This window comes from Condylura cristata, unplaced genomic scaffold (assembly GCF_000260355.1).
Source record: "Condylura cristata isolate star-nosed mole 26May11 unplaced genomic scaffold, ConCri1.0 scaffold00023, whole genome shotgun sequence".
Classification (NCBI taxonomy): Eukaryota; Metazoa; Chordata; class Mammalia; order Eulipotyphla; family Talpidae; genus Condylura; species Condylura cristata.
In genome coordinates this window covers 23,194,892-23,215,028 of record NW_004567124.1, presented here as the reverse complement: position 1 = coordinate 23,215,028, position 20,137 = coordinate 23,194,892, and the positions used below count along the sequence as shown (strand labels likewise).

The following is a 20,137-nucleotide window of genomic DNA, read 5'->3' as shown; positions in this document are numbered from 1 at the left end:
GTACTTCATTGATCTGCCTGTTCTGCTCCCCACTCTGTCCCTGGTGAATCCTCTCACCCTCCGCATCTCTGGCCTGTACACCAGTTCTGTATGAATAAATAAATAAATCTTTAAAAAAAAAAAAGAAGTTATACCATTCTGTATATAATGTAATTCTGAGTACACACACACACACACATATTCAGCAGAATATTAAATCATATATTTTGGTTATCTCTGGATTGAGGAATTATGTGGGCTTTGTGCATATCTTTATGTGTGTTTAGTCTTCTTAAAATCTGAAATCAACATTTTGTAATAATAGAGAAAACTTGTATCACATAAAATAGACAATTTTTCAGACTCAGACAGGATCCAGGAATGAATTTTGTCATGTGTAAATAGTTACCTGTGCTTCTTGGATTGTTGTAAGCCCGACAGATAATACACACTCATTGTATTTTTCCCCCCTGAGTTTGGGTTATTTTCTTTCATACTTTCTTGACAACATTACTCAGGATTTAGAAAGTTTTTTCTCTGTAGGTTGTTGTACTGATAACTTCTGTAAGAACAGTCTATGAGATCTGTCTCACTGCAGTATGCAGCCACTGATATCTCTACATAGTATTTTATTTTAATTTTATATTTACATTTTTTATTATATTAGTTTATTTTTACATCATTTTGTGCCTTTTCCATCTCAGTTGCAATCCCCATGGTCTCCCATCATCACCACATGTGCCATCACCATAGTCCCGTGTACCCCCTCTTCTTTGATCCCACTGTACCCCCATAAAATGGCTCTGGTATATAGTTGTTCATTATTATTATTCTCCCCCCTACCCCCAAACACCTGATCCTTTTGCTCCTGCTATGAGTGAAACCATCTGGTATTTTTCTTTTACTTTCTGACTTATTTCACTAATAAAGCATGATCCCTTCCAGCTCTATCCATGTTGCTGCAGAAAGGCATTAGTTTATCTTTTTTGATCACTGAGTAATACTTCATTGTGAATATATTCCATGTTTTTTCTATTGTAAATAAAGCAGCAATAAGTACAGGGGTTCAGGTGTCTTTTTGCATCAGTGTGTTTGTGTTTTTTGGGTAGATACCTAGGAGTGGGATTGCTGGGTCATGTGTAGGCTCCATTTTTAGTAGTTTGAGAAGCCTCCAAACAGTTTTCCATAGTGGTTGTACTAGTTTGCATTCCCACCAGCAGTGCAGGAGAGTTCCTTTTTCTCCTCACCAACATTTGTTGTTGCTAGTTGTTTGAAGATGTGCCATTCTCACAGGTGTGAAGTGGTATTTCACTGTGGTTTTAATTTGCATATCTTTGTGATCAATCCTTTATATAGTTAGTGTTGTGTGAGAAAATTTTTTCCCAATCAGTGGGATGTCTGTTAGTTTTTTGTAATGTCTCTTTTGCTGTACAAGTAGCTCTTTAACTTGATATGTAGTCCCATCTGTTTATTCTTTCCTTCACTGTCATTGTGCTGGATGTTAATTTTTAACCTTAACTTAGTAGGACTCACCCGAATATGCAAGCCCGTGGTGAGCTAGTGGTTGAACACATAGTGTGCTGTATGTAATACCTTGCATGGTAAGACTTTCATTTCTCCCTGTGTATCTCTGCCATTTGAGCCTTTCCAACATCTGTCCCAGCTCTTACTTTTCACTTATGTACTTCCTCATCTTCTCCCATACAGAGCGTTGGCCAAGAAAGTGGATAGTTTGCACCTTTCGTCTGTTCTAATGTGTGCTGCCTCAGATCAGAATGTGGATGTTGCAACTTCAGGCTAGTAGAGCTTTCGGCAGTCCTACTTTTGCTTATCACAGATGATCACTTATACGAAAATTGTCATTTATATTTATTGACAGCACTGAGTGTAGTCATTATACAACTTCTCTAAATCATGTGTCTTTTTAATGGTGAGTCCAAAGTGGCCAGTTCTCTCAGTCTGCCAAATCATCTGAATTGGGAGAGGGGAAAGGAGTACCAGACAGGAATGGCACAGACTTACATTACCCAAAGTTTAATGTTCTCAGATTATGTATAAGCCTTTTACTGATTTGCAGAGCGCTAAAATAGTATTTTTAATCATTTTGTCCAACTGTATGTTTGTTTTTTTTGGATAGAGGATTTGTTGACCTATTGGTAACAGAATTCCAAGGATTATATTTAACATCTATCTTACACCTCTACCTCTGTCTTCTTGTTCCATATTATGTCTTGGTTCCAAAGGATTTAGTGTATGAAAGACTTGAAATTAGAAATCTAGCAATTAATTAGATTGATCCACAGGTCTTAGAATAGCAATCTCAATACTATCACTGTATGTCTGATTACTGAAAGTGTATGCACTTTCTTTTTGCTGTATTCTCCCACCCTCTTAAATGGTTGTCTTTATTTACATTGTCAGAACATACAGACATTACACGTAACTGCTAGCCTTTCTGGTTCTCATGGGCGGAGGTTATTGTATTCTTTTATTACCATTCTGATAGCAGATGACCAGTAAGTACATAAATTTTAGTGAAACAAACCTCATAAAACAGAATAGCTACGGCTTTAGTTTTTTTTTTAAAGACCTACTTTACATTAGTATATTATTTCATAAACTTTTATACTTTCCATTTAATTGGTTATGAATATATTGAGCTTAGGTATTTTTAAAAAGACGTCTTTAAAATATACAAAAATTGATTAAAAATAATCTTTTTGAAAAGTTCTCCCATCCAATGCTACATGGGAATTTTCCTCTTCTAGGGAGGACTGTGCTGAAGAAATAGGGGTTAAGAATTTATGCACTAGGGCCTCCCTGGTGGTGCAAAGGGTTACGTCTCAGCAGTATAAAGCTATCAGCAGCCATTGCAGCATGACTTTGATCCGTCTCAGCAGTATAAAGCTATCAGCAGCCATTGCAGCATGACTTTGATCCCTGGCCAAGGAGGTAACCTACATGGTGCAGCAGACCTTTACTGACCTGTCCACTGCTGCCCTTAGCAGCATATTTCAGTCAATCTGCCTGTTCTCCCCACTCTGTCTGGTGAATCCTCTGACCACCCCCTCCTCCAACACACCTTTGGCTCACACCCCAGTTCTTGTATACATAAATAAATGAAACTAAATCTTAAAAAAACAAAAAAGATAACAAATTTATATATGGTAAATAACAAGGTATTTAAGTAACCTGGCAGGTTATTAGCAGGTTACTTAGTAGACCTCTTGGTCTTCCTGCTTTGCCTGTCACAGAGATTGATCCTTACACCAAAATTGTCCTCTGGCCTATACCCCAGTTCTTATATGCATAAATAAATAAATCTTTAAAAAATAAATTAAAAAAAATTGTCACTTACACTAATGATACCACTGGGTGTGGTCATTATCCAACTTCTCTAAATCATTTATCTTTTTTGTGACTTTGATTGATACTTTGAATGATAGATCCCTTTAGAAGTTAACATTGACTCTAGGAGAAAAAACAAACAGTTTTTCTGGGGCTGGCAGTTTTAAACTGAGCACCATTTTGGGATAGGAAATAATGTTTTTTTGGAACCCTTCCAGTGACTCCTTTGAGTTCAGGGCTTTTTGTTGAATTGAATACTATATATGTGGCTTCTGTATTTAAAAGGAGGGGGGTTCATTTTTTTTTTTTTAAGAATTATTTATTCATTCATACAGAGCTGGGTTATAGGCCATAGGCAGTGAAAGGATTCATTAGAGACAAAGTGGGGAGCACTCTGTGATGAAATACTCTGTTGAGGGGATCAGCGGGTGGGTCAGGAGAGGTCTGCCATGCCATGTGGGTCACCTCAGGGTGGGGGGATAGAACTTGCACTGAAGCAGCTGCAGCTTGCTTCAGTGAGGCTCGCTTGCAGTGTTGCACTTTAATCCACTGCGCCACCAGGGAGGGCCAAAAAGGTGGGTTTCTTACTTCTTTTCTATGACCACTAGGTTGAATCAGCAAAGCCATAACTTAGCTAACTTTGGAAACATAGTTGAGGTTCTTAGTGAAACCCTACCCTCTGCCAGAACTTTCTTTACCTTCACTAACTTGGAGTGCTTAAATAGACTTTTGTGTGAATGCGGTCATTGTTGTGAGTAGTCATTCCACTGCACTTTCTAGCTTTTTGTAATATCTTCTTTTGAATCTCAAGATGGTAGTCTTTGCCAGTGACAAAGGGGTGAATATGAATATGGCTTAGCTATGATTGAAGTGGAATTTGAATTCATCTCTCTTAATTCCTAGGTTAGCACTTTTTGAATTCTATTTCACAGACTCTGATTCAGGATCTGTTCTTAAATCTTTGAATTTTAGGACTGTTTTGCCAGCCACTGATTTTCTCATTCATAAAATGAGTGTTCAGTTAGATTGCCTCATGCTTTCTTAGTGATAGGATCAGTATCACTGTGTACAGTAAGATCATTCTCATAAAGTTGTTTTTAAGATTTTTTAATTTACTTATGCATAGAGAACTGGGGTACAGGCCAGAGGTACAGGGTGTGTGAGGATTCAACAGACACAGAGTGGGGAGCAGAACAGGCAGGTTGATGAAGTGTACTGCTGAGGGGAGCAGCAGGCGAGGCAGAAGTCTGCCATGCCGTGTAGGTCACCTCCCTAGCCAGGGATTGAATTAAGTGAAGTGGTTGTGGCTAGCTTTGTAGTGCTGCCCTTTAACCTATTGTGCCACCAGGGAGGGATCAGTATCACTGTGTACTTTTTTTTTTTTTTAACCAAGAGATTTTTATTATATAATCTGGGCACATACAGATATGCCAGGTTTGTCATCAGTAACCCTTGTTATTTTTCACTTTACAGTTTTACATGTGTCACTCATAAAAGATGAGGCTGAGAACACGGAAAACTTCTCAGCAGTCAAATCAAGTCCAAACACAACGCACTGCCAGAGCGAAGAGGAAATATTCAGAGGTTGATGATAGTCTACCTTCAGGAGGCGAAAAACCACCCAAGAATGAAACCGGCTTATTGTCTTCAATTAAAAAATTCATTAAAGGAAGCACACCCAAGGTAATGGTTTCACCTTATACTTAAATATCATTAAAAGTGAAGTTTAGGTTGTTTTCCTTAATCTTGTAAAGATCAGAAGTACAATATTGCTGAGCATACTTCTACAAAATGCCTATATTTTCTATTGTTTTAGGATACTATCATGGAGAATACTAAATGACTGTTCAAGAAAAGATTGTTTACTCCACTGAGTGTTTTGTTTTGGCAGCAGGGAGTAAAAGAATATTGCCCTATTCCTTCTTTTACAAAAGTTGGTTTCTTATTAATACTGTTTGTACTTCATCCAGTCAGGGAAATGACTGCTTTCTCAGTTTGAATTCTAACATTTGTATAGTGCAGTTGTAGTATTTCCTAAAGAGTAAACAAAGAATGAACACTAACCAGTGGTTTAAGCTCCAGATTCATACTCTGGACCAACTTGAATGACCTGAGGAAAGTCATTTATCCTGCTGAGCCTCAGGAAGACAGTAGGATAGGGTAGTACAGTCTACTTGATCTGTCTTAGAGTTGTTTTCTAAATTCAAGTGCAGAGAGAGCTGTTAAAGAAACCTTAATAATGCATTCTATAAATAGCAATGTTATTGTATGTAGATTTTATCACTGTTTATAAATTGTCTTTTTAGTAATTATATATAAGAAAAAATCCACTGTAATGGATTTTCATGAGTAGAAAATTATTTCACTGTAATACCATTTTCATGAGTAGAAAAATTACTGTGCTGGCCCTTCCTGGTGGCGCAATAAATTAAAGTGCAGCATTGCAAGCTGGCTGCAGCCGTTTAATTGTGAGTTCGATTTCCCGGCCAGGGAACTGATCCACTTGGCTCAGCAGACCTCTTCTGTCTCACTCGCTGCTCCCCTCAGTGGTGTGCTTCATCAGTCAGCCTGTTCTGCTCCTCACTCCTTGTCTGGTAAATCCTCTCACCGCTCCTGAACTGGGGTACTCTAGCCTCTGTGTGCATAAATAAATCTTAAAAAAAATAAATCACTGTGCTGACTTAAGTCATAATGGTAAATTTTGTTTTCATGAAATTAGCAAAGTGTAGTTACTAGGAGCCATTGGCTAGGATTTAGGGGTATTCTGCAAAATTGTAAAGATTTTTTTAGTTAATTTATATAAATGTAGAAATACTTAAGGATTACTATATAACACGGGCCAAGTTCCTTCCAGAAACATGTATTTCTGAATCCCTAAATTTCTAATGAATTGTTAGCAGCTTCTATTGATTGGGATGTTACTGTTCATCAGCTTGTTCTCTGAACAACTCTAAAGTTCTTTGTATGTGGAAAAATATATCTACCTTTTGCTTTCTCTGTTTTGTTTGTGCAAATGCAAATCCTAAGTTGCTATCTAGATTAAATATTTTTTTAGTTTCCATTATGTGACAGTATATGATATAGATCACCATCTTCATCACCTCTTTCTGTTTTTCATGAAAGATAATTTTTCAGAAATGAAGCTATTTTCCTCCTTGTTTTCTACTTCTGTTCATACTTATCTCCTTAGATTTGAGCATTCTCCTATTAATGTGGCACATAATCTTTAGTCTTCCTTAGAAAAAGTGGCCTAATAAAACTAGCAACTCAATGTACATTCTTTTTTTCCTTAAGACAGTTGTGGAAGCACAAGTTTTGCAGCAGAATTGTTTTATGTATACTTTCCATCTTGCCATACAGAACATTAACATATATTTACAGGTTCGGATTTAATTACAACTTCATCAAGCACATTCTTAAATAGATTGGCTCACCCCCAGCCCCAGAAAGTGCATGGTAATGAAGAAAATAATAACTAGTGGCTGTCAGTGCCTGGATTTAGGCTAAGGTCATATTAATTACATCCACCATTGTTTTTTGCAAATCTCAACATAAGCTATCCCATGATAAACTTTGAGATGCACAAAAAAATAAGCTCAACAATTGTTTTTATTACCTTGAAGTCATACTAAACATATTTGATGATTAGTTGATGTAACTACCAAAGCAGTCAACATAGCAAGATCAGCCGCATCTGTGAGGCAGAAAAGTACGACAGTAAAGACTAATTATTAACTCATTTTCTGCATTTGTGAATGTTTTAATTCAGTGAATTCAATTTATCATTGAAAAGTGGAAATGCCTGCTGCTTTTATTCACCAAACTTATAACATTATCTGTTGTTCAAGAATTTATTTTTATAGGTCTTATACTTTGTAAACTTTTCAGTGTAATATGATACCTTATTTATTTTTACAGCATACTGAGAGAATGATAGCTTAATCTTTAAGATACTTCATTGGCTTTTTTTTAAGTGAGGAGTTGTTGGCTTTTAAAAAACTTATGTATACAATAAAATATTAAATTCCTTTTTAAAAAATAACTGATCTCAAAACAGTTGCTGAGTGCACAACTATATTGGTGATTTAATTGTACTTAGATGTGTTCCATTACATAGGAAACAATAAGATGTAATATTTATGCAAAGGGAAAATGGGTGTGCAATAGAGTCATTTCTAATTTAAAATTTCATCTTAGTTTTTGGACTAGATTTCTCCCTTAGTGAGTCAGAATTCTGGTGTCATTTTCTTTTCATCACTGTGGCAACTGATGAAAATCATAAGACTTACAGTCTTTTTAATCCAGTGATTCAAACCATTCATTGTTCATAGAGGTAGTTACAATTTTCTTTTTAACTACTAGTTTTAGATAAAATTTTAAAAGGTAAATAATATTATTGCACAGCAAAACATCAAAACTACTCATAGTGTTTCCCCCTATAACAAAGGTACAGAGATAACAGGTGCAACTCTGTATAGTTACTGAGTACATAAGTAGTGAACAGAAAGGTCTTTTATATTTCATAACATTCACCTTAGTGGTTTTAATTTCTTACTATAGAGTTAAAATTCCATCTGTAGTTATTTTATGCTTTAGCAGCTACATTTACTATTTCTTATACAGACCCTGTAGAAATAGTAGTTTGTTTTCTTCCTCAAAGTGGTTTTAGGTAATTTAGAAGAAACTTTTCTACATCTGACCAATTTTCTAACAGTTTTAGATTTATATGTTCTGAGCCTATAGCCATTGCATACTGTTTTAATCCTTATTTGTTTTAGTTAATAAGATTCTACCTGTGTTTGTATGGTTAGAGCTTTTTCTCCATCCTCATGTCTGTAATCATTTTTGTTGTCTGATGCTCATTTTTTAGTAGATGCCATAGAAGGTGCTCATGGAAATAATATCCTATAGTCTTACATATATTTTAAAAGATTTATTTATTTATGCATACAAGAGCTGGGGTGTAGGCCAGAGGTATGGAGGGTGGTGTGAGAAGATTCACCAGAGACAGATTGGGGAGCAGAACAGGCAGATCAACTGAAATATACTGCTCAGGGGAGCAATGGGTGATATAGGAGAGGTCTGCTGCACCATGTGGATTAGCTCCCTGACTGGGGATTGAAATCTTGCTGCAGTGGCTTTGAATAGCTCCATAGTGCTAAGACTTAACCCCTTGCACCACTAGGAAGGCCTATCCTGTATTTTTCTCGTGCCCTTTATGCTTGAGCATCAGTTTTGCTGTTATTTTCTTTATCAAGGGAATTGATTTTACCTTGTTCTTCAAAGGATATTTTCTTAAAATGTGTCTTTGTATTTGTGTTTTGGAGTTGATTGTTTTAAACTGTGTTATGTCAACATGCAATTTCTAATATTTGATTTGAGGGGGAAAATTTTTTTAGATTTATTTATTTATGCATATAGAACTGGGGTACAGGTCAGAGGTTCAGGGTCGGTGAGAGGATTCACTAGAGACAGAGCTGGGGAGCAGAACAGGCACATTGGTGAAGTACACTGCTGAGGGGAGCAGCCGGAGAGACAGGAGTGGTCTGTTTTGCCAATGTGGAGGTGTCCTATGGATCACATCTGGGGCAGGGAATCGAACTCATTGAAGTGACTGTGTGGGGTAGCCTGTTGTGCCACCAAGGAGGGCTTTAGGGAAAATTTCTAATCTTGTTTTGCTGCCATTTGCTCTGGTTTCCTTTTTCGGGGACTATTGTCTTTCTCTTGGATCTTTTTTTGTCTTTTTTTTTTGGTCTAATAGTTGTCACAATTTGATTTCTTAATTTTCCCCCTTTTACTTCTGTTTCTCTTAATGTTGGAGTCTAATCTGTACTGTTCACTTTTTTTTTTTTTTAAAGATTTATTTATTTGTGTATACAGAACTGGGGTACAGGCCAGAGGCTCAGGGGCGGTGAGAGGCTCCACCAGAGACAGAGTGGGGAACAAAACAGGCACATCACGGAGGGGAGCAAGGGCGGGTCAGGAGAGGTCTGCCACACCGTGTGGTCACCTCCCGGGGCAGGCCGGAATAGAACTCATGCAGAAGCGGCTTTAGGTTCTCTGTGCTGTGCTTTAACCCGCTGCACCACCAGGGAGGGCCCTGTACTGTTCACTTTTATATACATTCTAGTTATCTTTATTTCTGAAATGATTTCTTGTTTTGTTTCTAATTATTTTGTTCTCTTTTCATTCTAACTTTCTAGCTCATAGGTCTCATCATGTTCTTAATGATGTCTTTTGAAATGTTACAATTCTCCACGTGTTTTCTGAAATGCTTTATCTGTAGAGATGTTATTTTATTCTTTGTGTTTTATTATTACAATTTTGTGTGGATTTGACATGTATACTTGATACTTGTATTTATGTGCAAGTAGTTTTTTCGTTTTGTTTTAAAGGTTTTTTTAAAGATTTATTTATTTATGCATACAGAGCTGGGGTACAGGCCAGAGGGGGTGAGAGAATTCACCAGAGACAGATCAGGAAGCAGAACAGGCAGATCTATGAAGTACACTGCTGAGGGGAGCAGCAGGTGGGTCAGGGGAGGTCTGCCATGCCATGTGGGTCACCTCCGGGGAGGGAATCGAACTCATGCTGAAGTGGCTTTAGCTTCTTAGTGCTGTGCTTTAACCTGCTGTGCCACCAGGGAGGTCCCGAGAGTAGTTTTTAAATGTTTTAGAAAGTTGCGTGTTCCTTTATTAACTAGTTTTGTTGTTTTGTGTGGCATTCAATGATACATTGATTGCTTTTTGAATTTTCCTGTCCTTACCCTATGTGTATCTGAAACTTTTTTTTCTCTTCTCTGTTCTTATCTTTCCTGGTCAGATTTTATTCCCATCCATCAGATTCTTCTCAGTGTGAGCCTGGTTGTAGTGGTAGCCATACTTGTTCAATTTTAAGAGTTCAAGGAACTAATTCCTTGTTTAGCAAAGGATCTCTTTGCTATTGGGTTTGGGCAGCAACTTCTCTCTCCTATTTCATCTGTCCTTAAATTGACCTCCTGTGCTTTCAATTGAATACTAACCTCTCAGCTATTTTGGGCTTCTGTTCTGAGATGTGTCACACACCTTGTTGTGTCCTCTTCCTTCTGCATTGGTACATAAGTGCATTCAGGTGTTATGGCTCATTCGTTTGGAGTTTGGGGGCTGTGTGAGACTAATTTATCCTAGAGTTTTTTTTGCCTCTTTAGTTTTAATTTGGGAGTCATTGAATTAAGAAAACTCAAGAAACCACCTTCCTGAGATTTCCCCTTTGGAAATAATATTGAAAAATACAAATATTAGCAAAGATAATGTAGGCTTATTAACATAACCAGGACAGGGCCCTCCCTGGTGGTGCAGCAGTTAATGCATAGTACTATGAAGCTCTACACAGCCACTGCAGCATGAGTTCGATTCCCTGCTAGGGAGCTGTCCTCCATGGTGTGGCAGACCTCTCCTGACCCTGTCTGCTGCTCCTTTTAGCAGTATACTTCACTTGATCTGCCTATTCTGTTCCCCACTGCCTCTGGTGAATCCTCATACCTCTGGCCTGTGCTCCAGCTCTTGTATGCATGCATGCATAAATAAATAAATAAACAAATAAATAATCTTTAATAAATAAAACAACCAGTGCAGCAATATAGATTTTTTTTCTTTTTTTTAAGATTTATTTATTCATATGGAACTGGGGTACAGGCCAGAGATGCAGAGGATGAGAGGATTCACCAGAGACAGTGGGGAGTAGAACAGGCAGATAGACGAAGTGCACTGCTGAGGAGAGCAGCGGGCGGGTCAGGAGAGGTCTGCCTCACCATGTGGACTCCTCCGGGGCAGGCGGGAATTGAACTCTTGCGGAAGTGGCTTAATCTTCGTAGTGCAGTGCTTTAACCCTCTGCGCCACCAGGGAGGGCCAGATTTTTTTTTTCTTTTTAAAGAAGTTATTTATGCAAACAACATCTGGGGTACAGGCCAGAGGTGTGGGAGTAGGATGGTGAGAGGATTCACCAGAGACAGTAGGAAGCACAACAGGCAGATTGAAATGCATTGTTGAGGGGAGTAGTGGTCAAGATCAGTGGTCTGCTTAAGATGTGGGTTAGCTCCCTGGCAAGGGTTCATATTCATGCTTCAGTGGCTGCTCATAGCTCCATAATGTTGACTTTACTCCTTGTGCCACTAGGGAGGCCCCAAATTTTTTTCTTAGTTCCTCTTCTAAAAGTCATACTATAGGGTACTTTCTCCCTGCACCTCTGGCTTGCACCCCAGATTTTATATTCATGAATAAAGAAATCTTAAAAAAAATCATACTATGTCCAACAATATTGGGTAAGAAAGACTAGAATTGGGTGATGAATTACTTTTCAAAATAGACTCATCATTATGGGGACCGGACCCTTCCTGGTGGTTACAATGGGTTAAAGCACTGTGATGCCATCAGAACCAGCGCTGCCAGAGAGGTCACCTGCTTGGCAAAGCAGACCTCTCATGACACGCCCACTGCTCTTTTCAGCAGTGTGTTTCAGTGGCTCCTCCTGTTCTGTTCCCTGCTCTGTCTCTGGTGAATCCTCTCACCACCCTGCACCTCTGGCCTGCACCCCAGTTCTGTGTGCATAAATAAATCTTTAAAAAAATATTATGGGGACTAACCTAAGAAGAGAAAGAATACATTGTACAAAAATGAGCAATGATATAAAATATATAAAGAAATTAATTAAAAAATCTTATCAGACATTTAAATGTGTTCTGGAGAATTTTATTTATGTAGCATCTTATTGTCAAAAACTGCAGAATTTAATTAAGCCCTGATTCTCCTAATTTTATCTTCCTCTTTAGAGATGTAAGCTAAAGTATTTAAATGTAGTGTTGGTGCTTATAACGTTGGCATTAGAGGTACTGGACACCCCAGTCAGAAATCTAACTTTTAATTTCCCTCAAGCTTGACGTCATGCTGTTTGATTGAAAGCCTTGCTGATAACTTAATCAGTAAGTTTACATGTATTTCATATATAGACCTATATATATAATATATGGACATATCTATATATAATATATAATATATATATTATAGTATATTCTTACAGTAAAGTCAGCTAGAGAAAACAAAATATTAAAATAAGAAAAACTGGGCCCCCCCCCGGTGGTGTAGCGGGTTGTAGCACTGTACCAAGAAGCTAAAGCCACTTCAGCATGAGTTCGATCCCCGCCCTGGAGGTGACCCACATGGCAGACTTCTCCTGACCTGCCTGCTACTCCCCTCAGCAGTGTACTTCTTCAATCTGCCTGTTTCTGTATGCATAAATAAATAAATCTTTAAAAAAAGAGAGAGAAACTGCATCTGTAGTACTGAGAAGTTGTCTGTTTACAAGAAAATCTGCATATAGTGGACCCATGTAATTCAAACCTGTGTTAATCATGCATCGACTGCATTCTAAGTTGATCATTCTCATTTTGTTCTGCTGTAGTATGTGGTAACTCCACAATCAGTTTACTTATTCACTGTCTATAAATAGAGGAATAGTGGCAGTATAATAACATGTGTGGCATTTGATTTATATGTGATTTTTCCTAAATTGTACATGGAAATCTGAATAATGGTACTTGAATTTTATACTTCATCAGAAAGTAAAAAGATTTCAGTTGAACTGTTTCAGGCTCCCCCTTATGTCCCTCCCCAACCTCTCCTCCACAATTTTTAGAATTGATAACTTACAATTAAGAGTATGACACCAGAGAATACCCTGGTCCAGCAGGAATTCTCATTAGCAGTTTGCATTTCTTCTGTGTCCATCCTAAGCAACCCTACTGACTTAAAGCACCACATTTCAAGTCTTGTTTTACTTCTTTGTTTATAATACCTTTTATTTGGTACTGAGGTAGCATTCTATTGATGCCTGGCTATGGCATCTATTATATTATACTTGGATGTCCCAGTCATTGTTTTTGATAGTGATGGTTATAGAATTATGGAGACATAACTAATGTGCTCTGCTACTCTTTTTGGGGCCCTTGGATGCTGTAACTTTGTGGCATTACTTCTGTTCTTGAAAGACTTTTTTTTTTTAAAAGATTAATTTATTTATTCATACAGAACTGGGGTACAGGCCAGAGATGCAGAGGGTGAGAGGATTTATCAGAGACAGAGTCGGGTGCAGAACAGGCAGTTCGACGAAGTACATTGCCGAGGGGAGCAGCGGGCGGGTCAGGAGAGGTCTGCCAGGCCATGTGGTCACCTCTGAGGTGGGGATCAAACTAATGTGGAAGTGGTTTAAGCTTCTTTGTGCTGTGCTTTAATCCGCTGTGCCACCAGGGAGGGCCAAGACTTTTTTTTTTAATAAAGAGAATTATATATCCCCCGGTAATGGTGAATTCATTTGGAGGATACAACATTTGCTGTTCATCATTTTAAAATGTTGGGGAAATGATTAACAGTAAAAATTTGAGGAATTTTATTATCAATTAATACAGCATTGTTCTGTGCTAGGCCTTTTTGGAGGAATCACAAAATTAGAGAAACTGCTCAGTAATGTAAACTTTTGCATTGAATATTTGTTGTATCACTTTTTTCCTATTTTTTCTAAATTGAAAATTTAATTTTGATCATTTATAACAGGATTTGTTTTTAAAAATTTCAGAGGTAGCAAAGCAATATTCAGTCTTTAGAAAATGCATAGGAGCATATATTTGCTTTTGGTATAAAAGCATCAAATAAAAAAATAGTTACTCCTGTTGAATAGGAATGTTAATTATATATAAAATGTGTAAAATAAGTATTATAAATTCAGAAATCTTAACAATGATTTCAGGCAGTCTCATTAAAATAGCAGGGAACTATACCAGCATTACTGTAATGTGGGAAAATCATACTTGTAGCAGATGACTTCAGAAAAATTTTGCAAATGAGAACAGCTATAGAGAAACATTAATCAAGTAGTACTTGCAGTTTACTGTATTGATCATTAATACTGAAAAACTATTATAAACTGGTTCATGTATATTTGACCTATATACAGAAAACACATTACGTTGTGAAGGAGTAGACTCCTTCACAACGTAATGTGTGGATACAGAAAAAATTGGAGTTGGCATTGAAAGTATGTCAATTTTGGCCCTATTATTTTGTAGCATGTTTGGTATTATGTGATATGCCATCAAATTCCAGTGGTATTCTCTTCCATATCCTACAGCTCAGGAAAACAACCTCTGTTGGACATTTTTAAGGATAAAGCGAAACTGCTAAATATTTCAGTATTTTGTTAATATGTAAACTTGAATAGACCTAAGGGGAAGGACTTGAATTGTGAGAATTTTTAATTGTATCTGTGTATTGTAATTCCATAAATGCATACTGCGTATAACACAATCATTTTTTCTCCCTGTGTTTTCTACTGCTACTGGATATCTTAGGTTTATTTAGTTGGATATTAATTTTACTTAGTTTCTCCTAAGTGTGAAAATCAGGGAAGTATAGCATATGTTATAATTTATAGAAGTGTAACCTATAAGGTAGAGTGACTACTCAGTGCCTGTTCTTTCCTCTTATTATCTTTTAAGGAAGAAAGAGAAAATCCTTCGAAACGGAGTAGAATTGAACGTGATATAGACAATAATTTGATCACATCAACACCAAGAGTAGGAGAAAAACCTAACAAACAGATCTCTCGAGTAAGACGGAAAAGTCAAGTAAATGGAGGTTTGTTAACATTTAGATACTGTTTTATAAATTTTGAGTAAAGAGCTCACCTCAGTTTCTTAAAAATTGAGCCATTTCTTGTTTTTGTATTTTCCTTTTTATTCAATATTAGTAGCAGGAAGTGAAATAAAAATTTGCCTTTCTAATATAAATCTACTTTGAATAAAAATGACAAGGTAAAGTAACTCGCTTTTTATGTTGTTAGCATGAAAATGTATATGGATCTAATTTTTTTTTACCTCTGATCCATATCTTAAGCAGTAATAATTGCAACTTGATTTAATGAAAATTTGTACAAAGAATTTGTTTCTGGATCATGGAATTTCAGAGCTGAAAGGATCTTAACTACCTTAGCCCAATAGTTCTCAATTAAGAGTGGTTTTGTACTCTAGAGGACATTTTCAACATAATACATTCAAGGGGCATGTGCGAGAGGGGCCTCACTCCTAACGGATAGAGTTTAGGAATGCTGCTAAGCATCCCACACTGCATAGGGCTGCCGACAACAAATAATTATGTCCCAAATGTCAATAGTATCGATATTGATAAACTCTGTTGTATTAGGTCAAAACCTTTATTATATTTTGAGATGCTTCTAAATCAAAAATAGAAAAACAAGGACAAGCAGAGAAATGTATAAGGAATAATACTTAGAGCATAGAGACTATCTTTCAACCTGTCTTAAACACAACATCAGTAATAATTCCTTACCTATCTTAAACACAACATCAGTAATAATCCCTTACCTCTTTCTTAATGCATTAATGTATCTATACCTCTGAGAATTTGTCATTAGGGATAAAAAGTTTTTGATTAAAAAAATGTTAAAAGATTTGTAGCAAAGAAGGAAAGAAATGTGGTAGATAATAAGTAAAGTTTGTGGTAGATCAAAGAGTGGTTAATCAGAACAGTGGAATGAATTTATTTTGATTTTGATTTTTTTTTATTAAAAAGTTTATTTTTACATCATTTTGCACATTTTTTTTTTCCATCTCAATTGTAATCCCCGCGGGTTTCCCATCACCAAATCACCCCTGTGCCACCACCATAGTCCCGTGTGATTTTGATTTTTTAAAAAAAATTTAGAATAATTTTTACTCACAAGACACTTAAAAAAAATACTACTTATTATTCTTCCTAAACACTCTGAAATGTTATCCTGATCTACATAAATAACTTTATAAATTGCTATCCATAGTCTTCTGCTTTAATAGAGCAACATTACCTCTTTATTTTGCTGTTAGTCATTAGAAATAGGTGTCAGAATAGGTTTTTTGAAGTGTGCAGCATCCTGAAATATAAATAGACAAAATGTGGCATTTTTGTTTTTTCATATTTTAACTTTGTAACTAAAGCAACCAAGAATGAATTTCACTTTCTGTGTATGCATAATATATGATTCTAGATGAAATTACTTGGAAAAAACTCAGTAAAATTTTAGCATTCATGAGGCATTATAAAGGAATTTATAAGATCCTTTGATTTACAGTGTTTTACCTCAGGGTCTTTAACACATTTTCTTAATGTTAATAAGTTTTCTTAAAGTATTTTGAAGGAAAAAGTTATTTTTATAATTAAATTTAGGACATGTTTCTTGAAAACCATGTATTCTAGATAACATTTTCCTTTTTGGTTTCTTAGAAGCTGGTAGTTATGAAATGACGAATCAACATGTAAAACAAAATGGAAAATTAGAAGATAATCCTTCCTCTGGCAGTCCTCCAAGGACTACATTGTTGGGGACTATATTTTCTCCTGTTTTCAACTTTTTTTCACCAGCAAATAAAAATGGTAAGTATAAACCACTAGTCATAATTTGGGTTAAAAAACTCATAGGGGGCCCTTCCCTGGTGGGTTAAAGCGTAGCACTGCAAGTGAGCTGCAGCCTCTTAAGGGCGAGTTCCATCCCCAACCCCAGAGGTGACCCACATGGCGTGGCAGACCTCTCCTAATCCGTCTGCTGCTCCCCTCAGCAGTGTACTTCATTATTCTGCCTGTTCTGCCCCCTAGTTTGTCTCTGGTGAGTCCTCTCACCGCCCCTACACCTCTCGCCTGTATCTCGGTTCTGAATGCATAAATAAGTATATCTTAAAAACAAAACAAAACTTATAGGGGGCTCTCCCTAGTGGCACAATGAGTTAAAGCACAGTGCTGTGAGGCTGTCTGCAACCACAGCACCTCAAGTTCGATTCCCAGCCGGGGGCGTGACCCACACATAGACCTCTCCTGACACCCCTTCCCACAAAGCTCCCCTCAGCATTGTATATCAGTCAGTCTGCCTGTTCTGCTCCCCACTCTGTCTCTGGTGAATCTTTTCAACCCTGTACTTTTGGCCTGTACCCCAGTTCTTGTATGCATAAATACGTAAAACTTAAAAAAAGAAAACTAATAGGTATTCTAGTTTGTTTATGATCTGATTGATTTTGCTGACTTGTTTTGGCAGTGTCTTATGTTTATATTCAGCTTCATTAAAAATAAAAACTCTGAAAAGCTTTTTTATGGAGGAGGGGGACTGAAGTAAATAATGGGTTTTGATTAATTCTACTGAATGAATCATCTTGATAAAGGTTGGGCTCGAGGAAGTTTTTTTCCTTTTCTTTGTTGGTATGACTTCTGTAATTCTTAGTGTGTGTACAGGAGAGAAGCCAGAAATATTTTCAGTATTCTTAATTAATAAAATGGAGCTTGTTGAATATTTAAAGTGAAATGAAATGAATTTTTTCTTCCTTTGTAACACTTTCTCTTTGTTGTTACTTACTTGATCCTCCTCCCCCCACTTTCAGTTTGGACAAATATTAAAATTACTAATTCAGAGGAATTGAAGATCAAAACTGACTTTCTTACTATGTACTTTATTAAATTTTCAGCCAGTGTTCTATCTAAAGATTAATTTCTAATTTCATATGTAATAATTTTTTTAAAGATTTACTTATGCCTATAAGAACTGGGGTATAGGCCAGAGATTGGTGGTCGTAGTGAGAGTATTCACTAGAGATAGAGAGAGGAGCAGAACAGGCAGATCTATTGAAATACACTGCGGAGGGAAGCAGCAGTTGAGACAGGCGAGATCTGACATGCCAAGTTGGTTACCTCCCTAGCCAGGGATTGAACTTGTGCTGTAGCGGCTGCGGATAGCTTCATAGTACTGCATCTCAACCCCTTGTCACCAGGGAGGCCCCTTATAAATAATATTTATTCTCAGTTATTTGAGAGCAAGAGATCATATATTGCACCTGCCATGACTTTGATAAAGTATTGGGTACATTGAAAACAACCATTGAGTGCTTACGGTATGATTACTTAAATTCTTGTTTTTTGTTTTTTAAATATTTATTTATGTATGTATGTATACAGAAATGGGTACAACCACAGGTGCAGGGGCAGTGAGAGGATTCACCGGAGACAGAGTGGGGAACAGAACATGCAGATCAATCAAGTATACTGCTGAGGGGAGTAACAGAGAGACAGGAGAGGTCTGCTGCGCCATGTGGGTCAGCTCTGGGGTGGGGATCGAACGCGCACTTAAGTGGGTGTATGGCTTGGCTTAGCTTCGCAGTGCAACGCTTCAATCCGCTGCACCACCAGGGAGGGCCAAATTCTTGTTTTAAGTATGTGTCTGGATGATAGTACAATTCTTAAAAGGTACAATGGTGCACTGTCAAATCAAATCTGTTTGGGGTAAGAGTAATGCATAGCAGCATATAAAAGGAATGTGAGGCAAAACAAAATTACTTAGCTTAGTTTAACATAGTATTTCCTAGACATTACCAAAAATCCTTTTTTGTGGAACATTTGTTTATATCATCTTTTATTTATATATATATATTTATTTGTATATAACATCTTTTGGAAATGCAGTGAAAGAGTGGACTATCAATTTGAGGAGTGATTTGAAGATTTCTGTTCATTTAGAAAATAACATTGATTTACTGTTTTCCAAATACTATGTTAGCCCCTGAAGACTCAAGGATTATATACATGGTCCCAGCTCTCAAAGTCTTCTGCTTCAATGAAGTGTAATAATTTTTTATGAATGTGTTGATAAATTTATGATGCAGGCAGTATTCAAAGAATATCATGGCCCTGTTCTGGGTGGCAGCCTAGAGATGACTGTTGGGAAAGTGAATCTTGAAAGTTGATAAAGGCCATTCTAGGCAGACAAAGGCATGAGCAATGATGTAGTGTGTTTGAAAGTCCAGATTAGTGTGTTACGTATAGAGTATTTGACTGGAGGAATACACAGGATGTGATAAGAACCAAGAGAGATTTTATGTCCAGAAGCCAAAGGAAGGGAGAACTTAACACTGGGGTCAAATAGTTATAAAGATAGAAGGAAATGAACATTGAAAAGACACTATCAAACCTGACATTTTTGAAGTCATTAGTTTCTTTTGTGAGAACAGATTCAGAGGAATAGTTGGAGTTGGAAGCTTAATAACTTTGAGATGAGTGAGTAAAGTGCAAAGTAAGAAAAGAGGCAGCAAATGTGAATTGCCATTACAAGTCTGAAAAACTGGAAAAGGTACAGAATCTCAAGGGATAGTTTATATTCATGATTCAAGCATGTTTTAAGTGCCAGGGAAGGCTCTAATAGGAATGGTTGAAATAATGGGAAAGGATTCTATAGTTTAGTACAGTTCAAGAGAACAGGTAGAAAGGTTAGAATGAAACAGTGAGAAAAGAGTCTTATTCTGTTGCTGAAAGAAACTGCGGGTGTATGTAGGAATAGATGTTTGGGCAGAAGTTGTTGGCTTTTTTTTTTCTTTAAGAGAGAGGGACTCATGCTGAGATTCTGGCAGGGATTGAAGAGAATGGTGAAGGTTTAGAACATTTGAAACATAGAAACTAAGACAAAACACTGCTGAGTAGCATGCCAACCTAAGGTTAGAAATTAGAAGTTGTATTTAGAGTATAACTAAATATTTCCTTAGTAGTCTTAGATTGTTTTCTGTGATGGATGACAATAGAAAGGGAAGAGACCAAGGATAGTGAGGCTAGTTTCACACTTGTTTAAGCGATAATACCACATGAAATGGGTGGAAATGTATTGGGATTTGAGGAATGTATTTGGGAAACAAACTGGATTTGCGACATATATTTGGAAAACAGAAACTGACAAACTTGAAGATAACATGTCTGTGAATAT

At 36.9% G+C, this 20,137-nt stretch overlaps 1 protein-coding gene across 1 annotated transcript in view; it reads left to right on the top strand.

Annotated features, from left to right (window-relative positions):
* The window catches only part of CTDSPL2 (CTD (carboxy-terminal domain, RNA polymerase II, polypeptide A) small phosphatase like 2), a 66,603-nt gene that overhangs the window by 16,699 nt on the left and 29,767 nt on the right, over positions 1-20,137 (top strand). The window contains exons 2-4 of the mRNA XM_012728537.1: positions 4,801-5,010; positions 14,853-14,991; positions 16,633-16,782. Coding sequence (XP_012583991.1) covers positions 4,825-5,010; positions 14,853-14,991; positions 16,633-16,782 — 475 coding nt within the window. The 5' untranslated portion in view covers positions 4,801-4,824. The remainder of the gene's footprint in view (positions 1-4,800; positions 5,011-14,852; positions 14,992-16,632; positions 16,783-20,137) is intronic.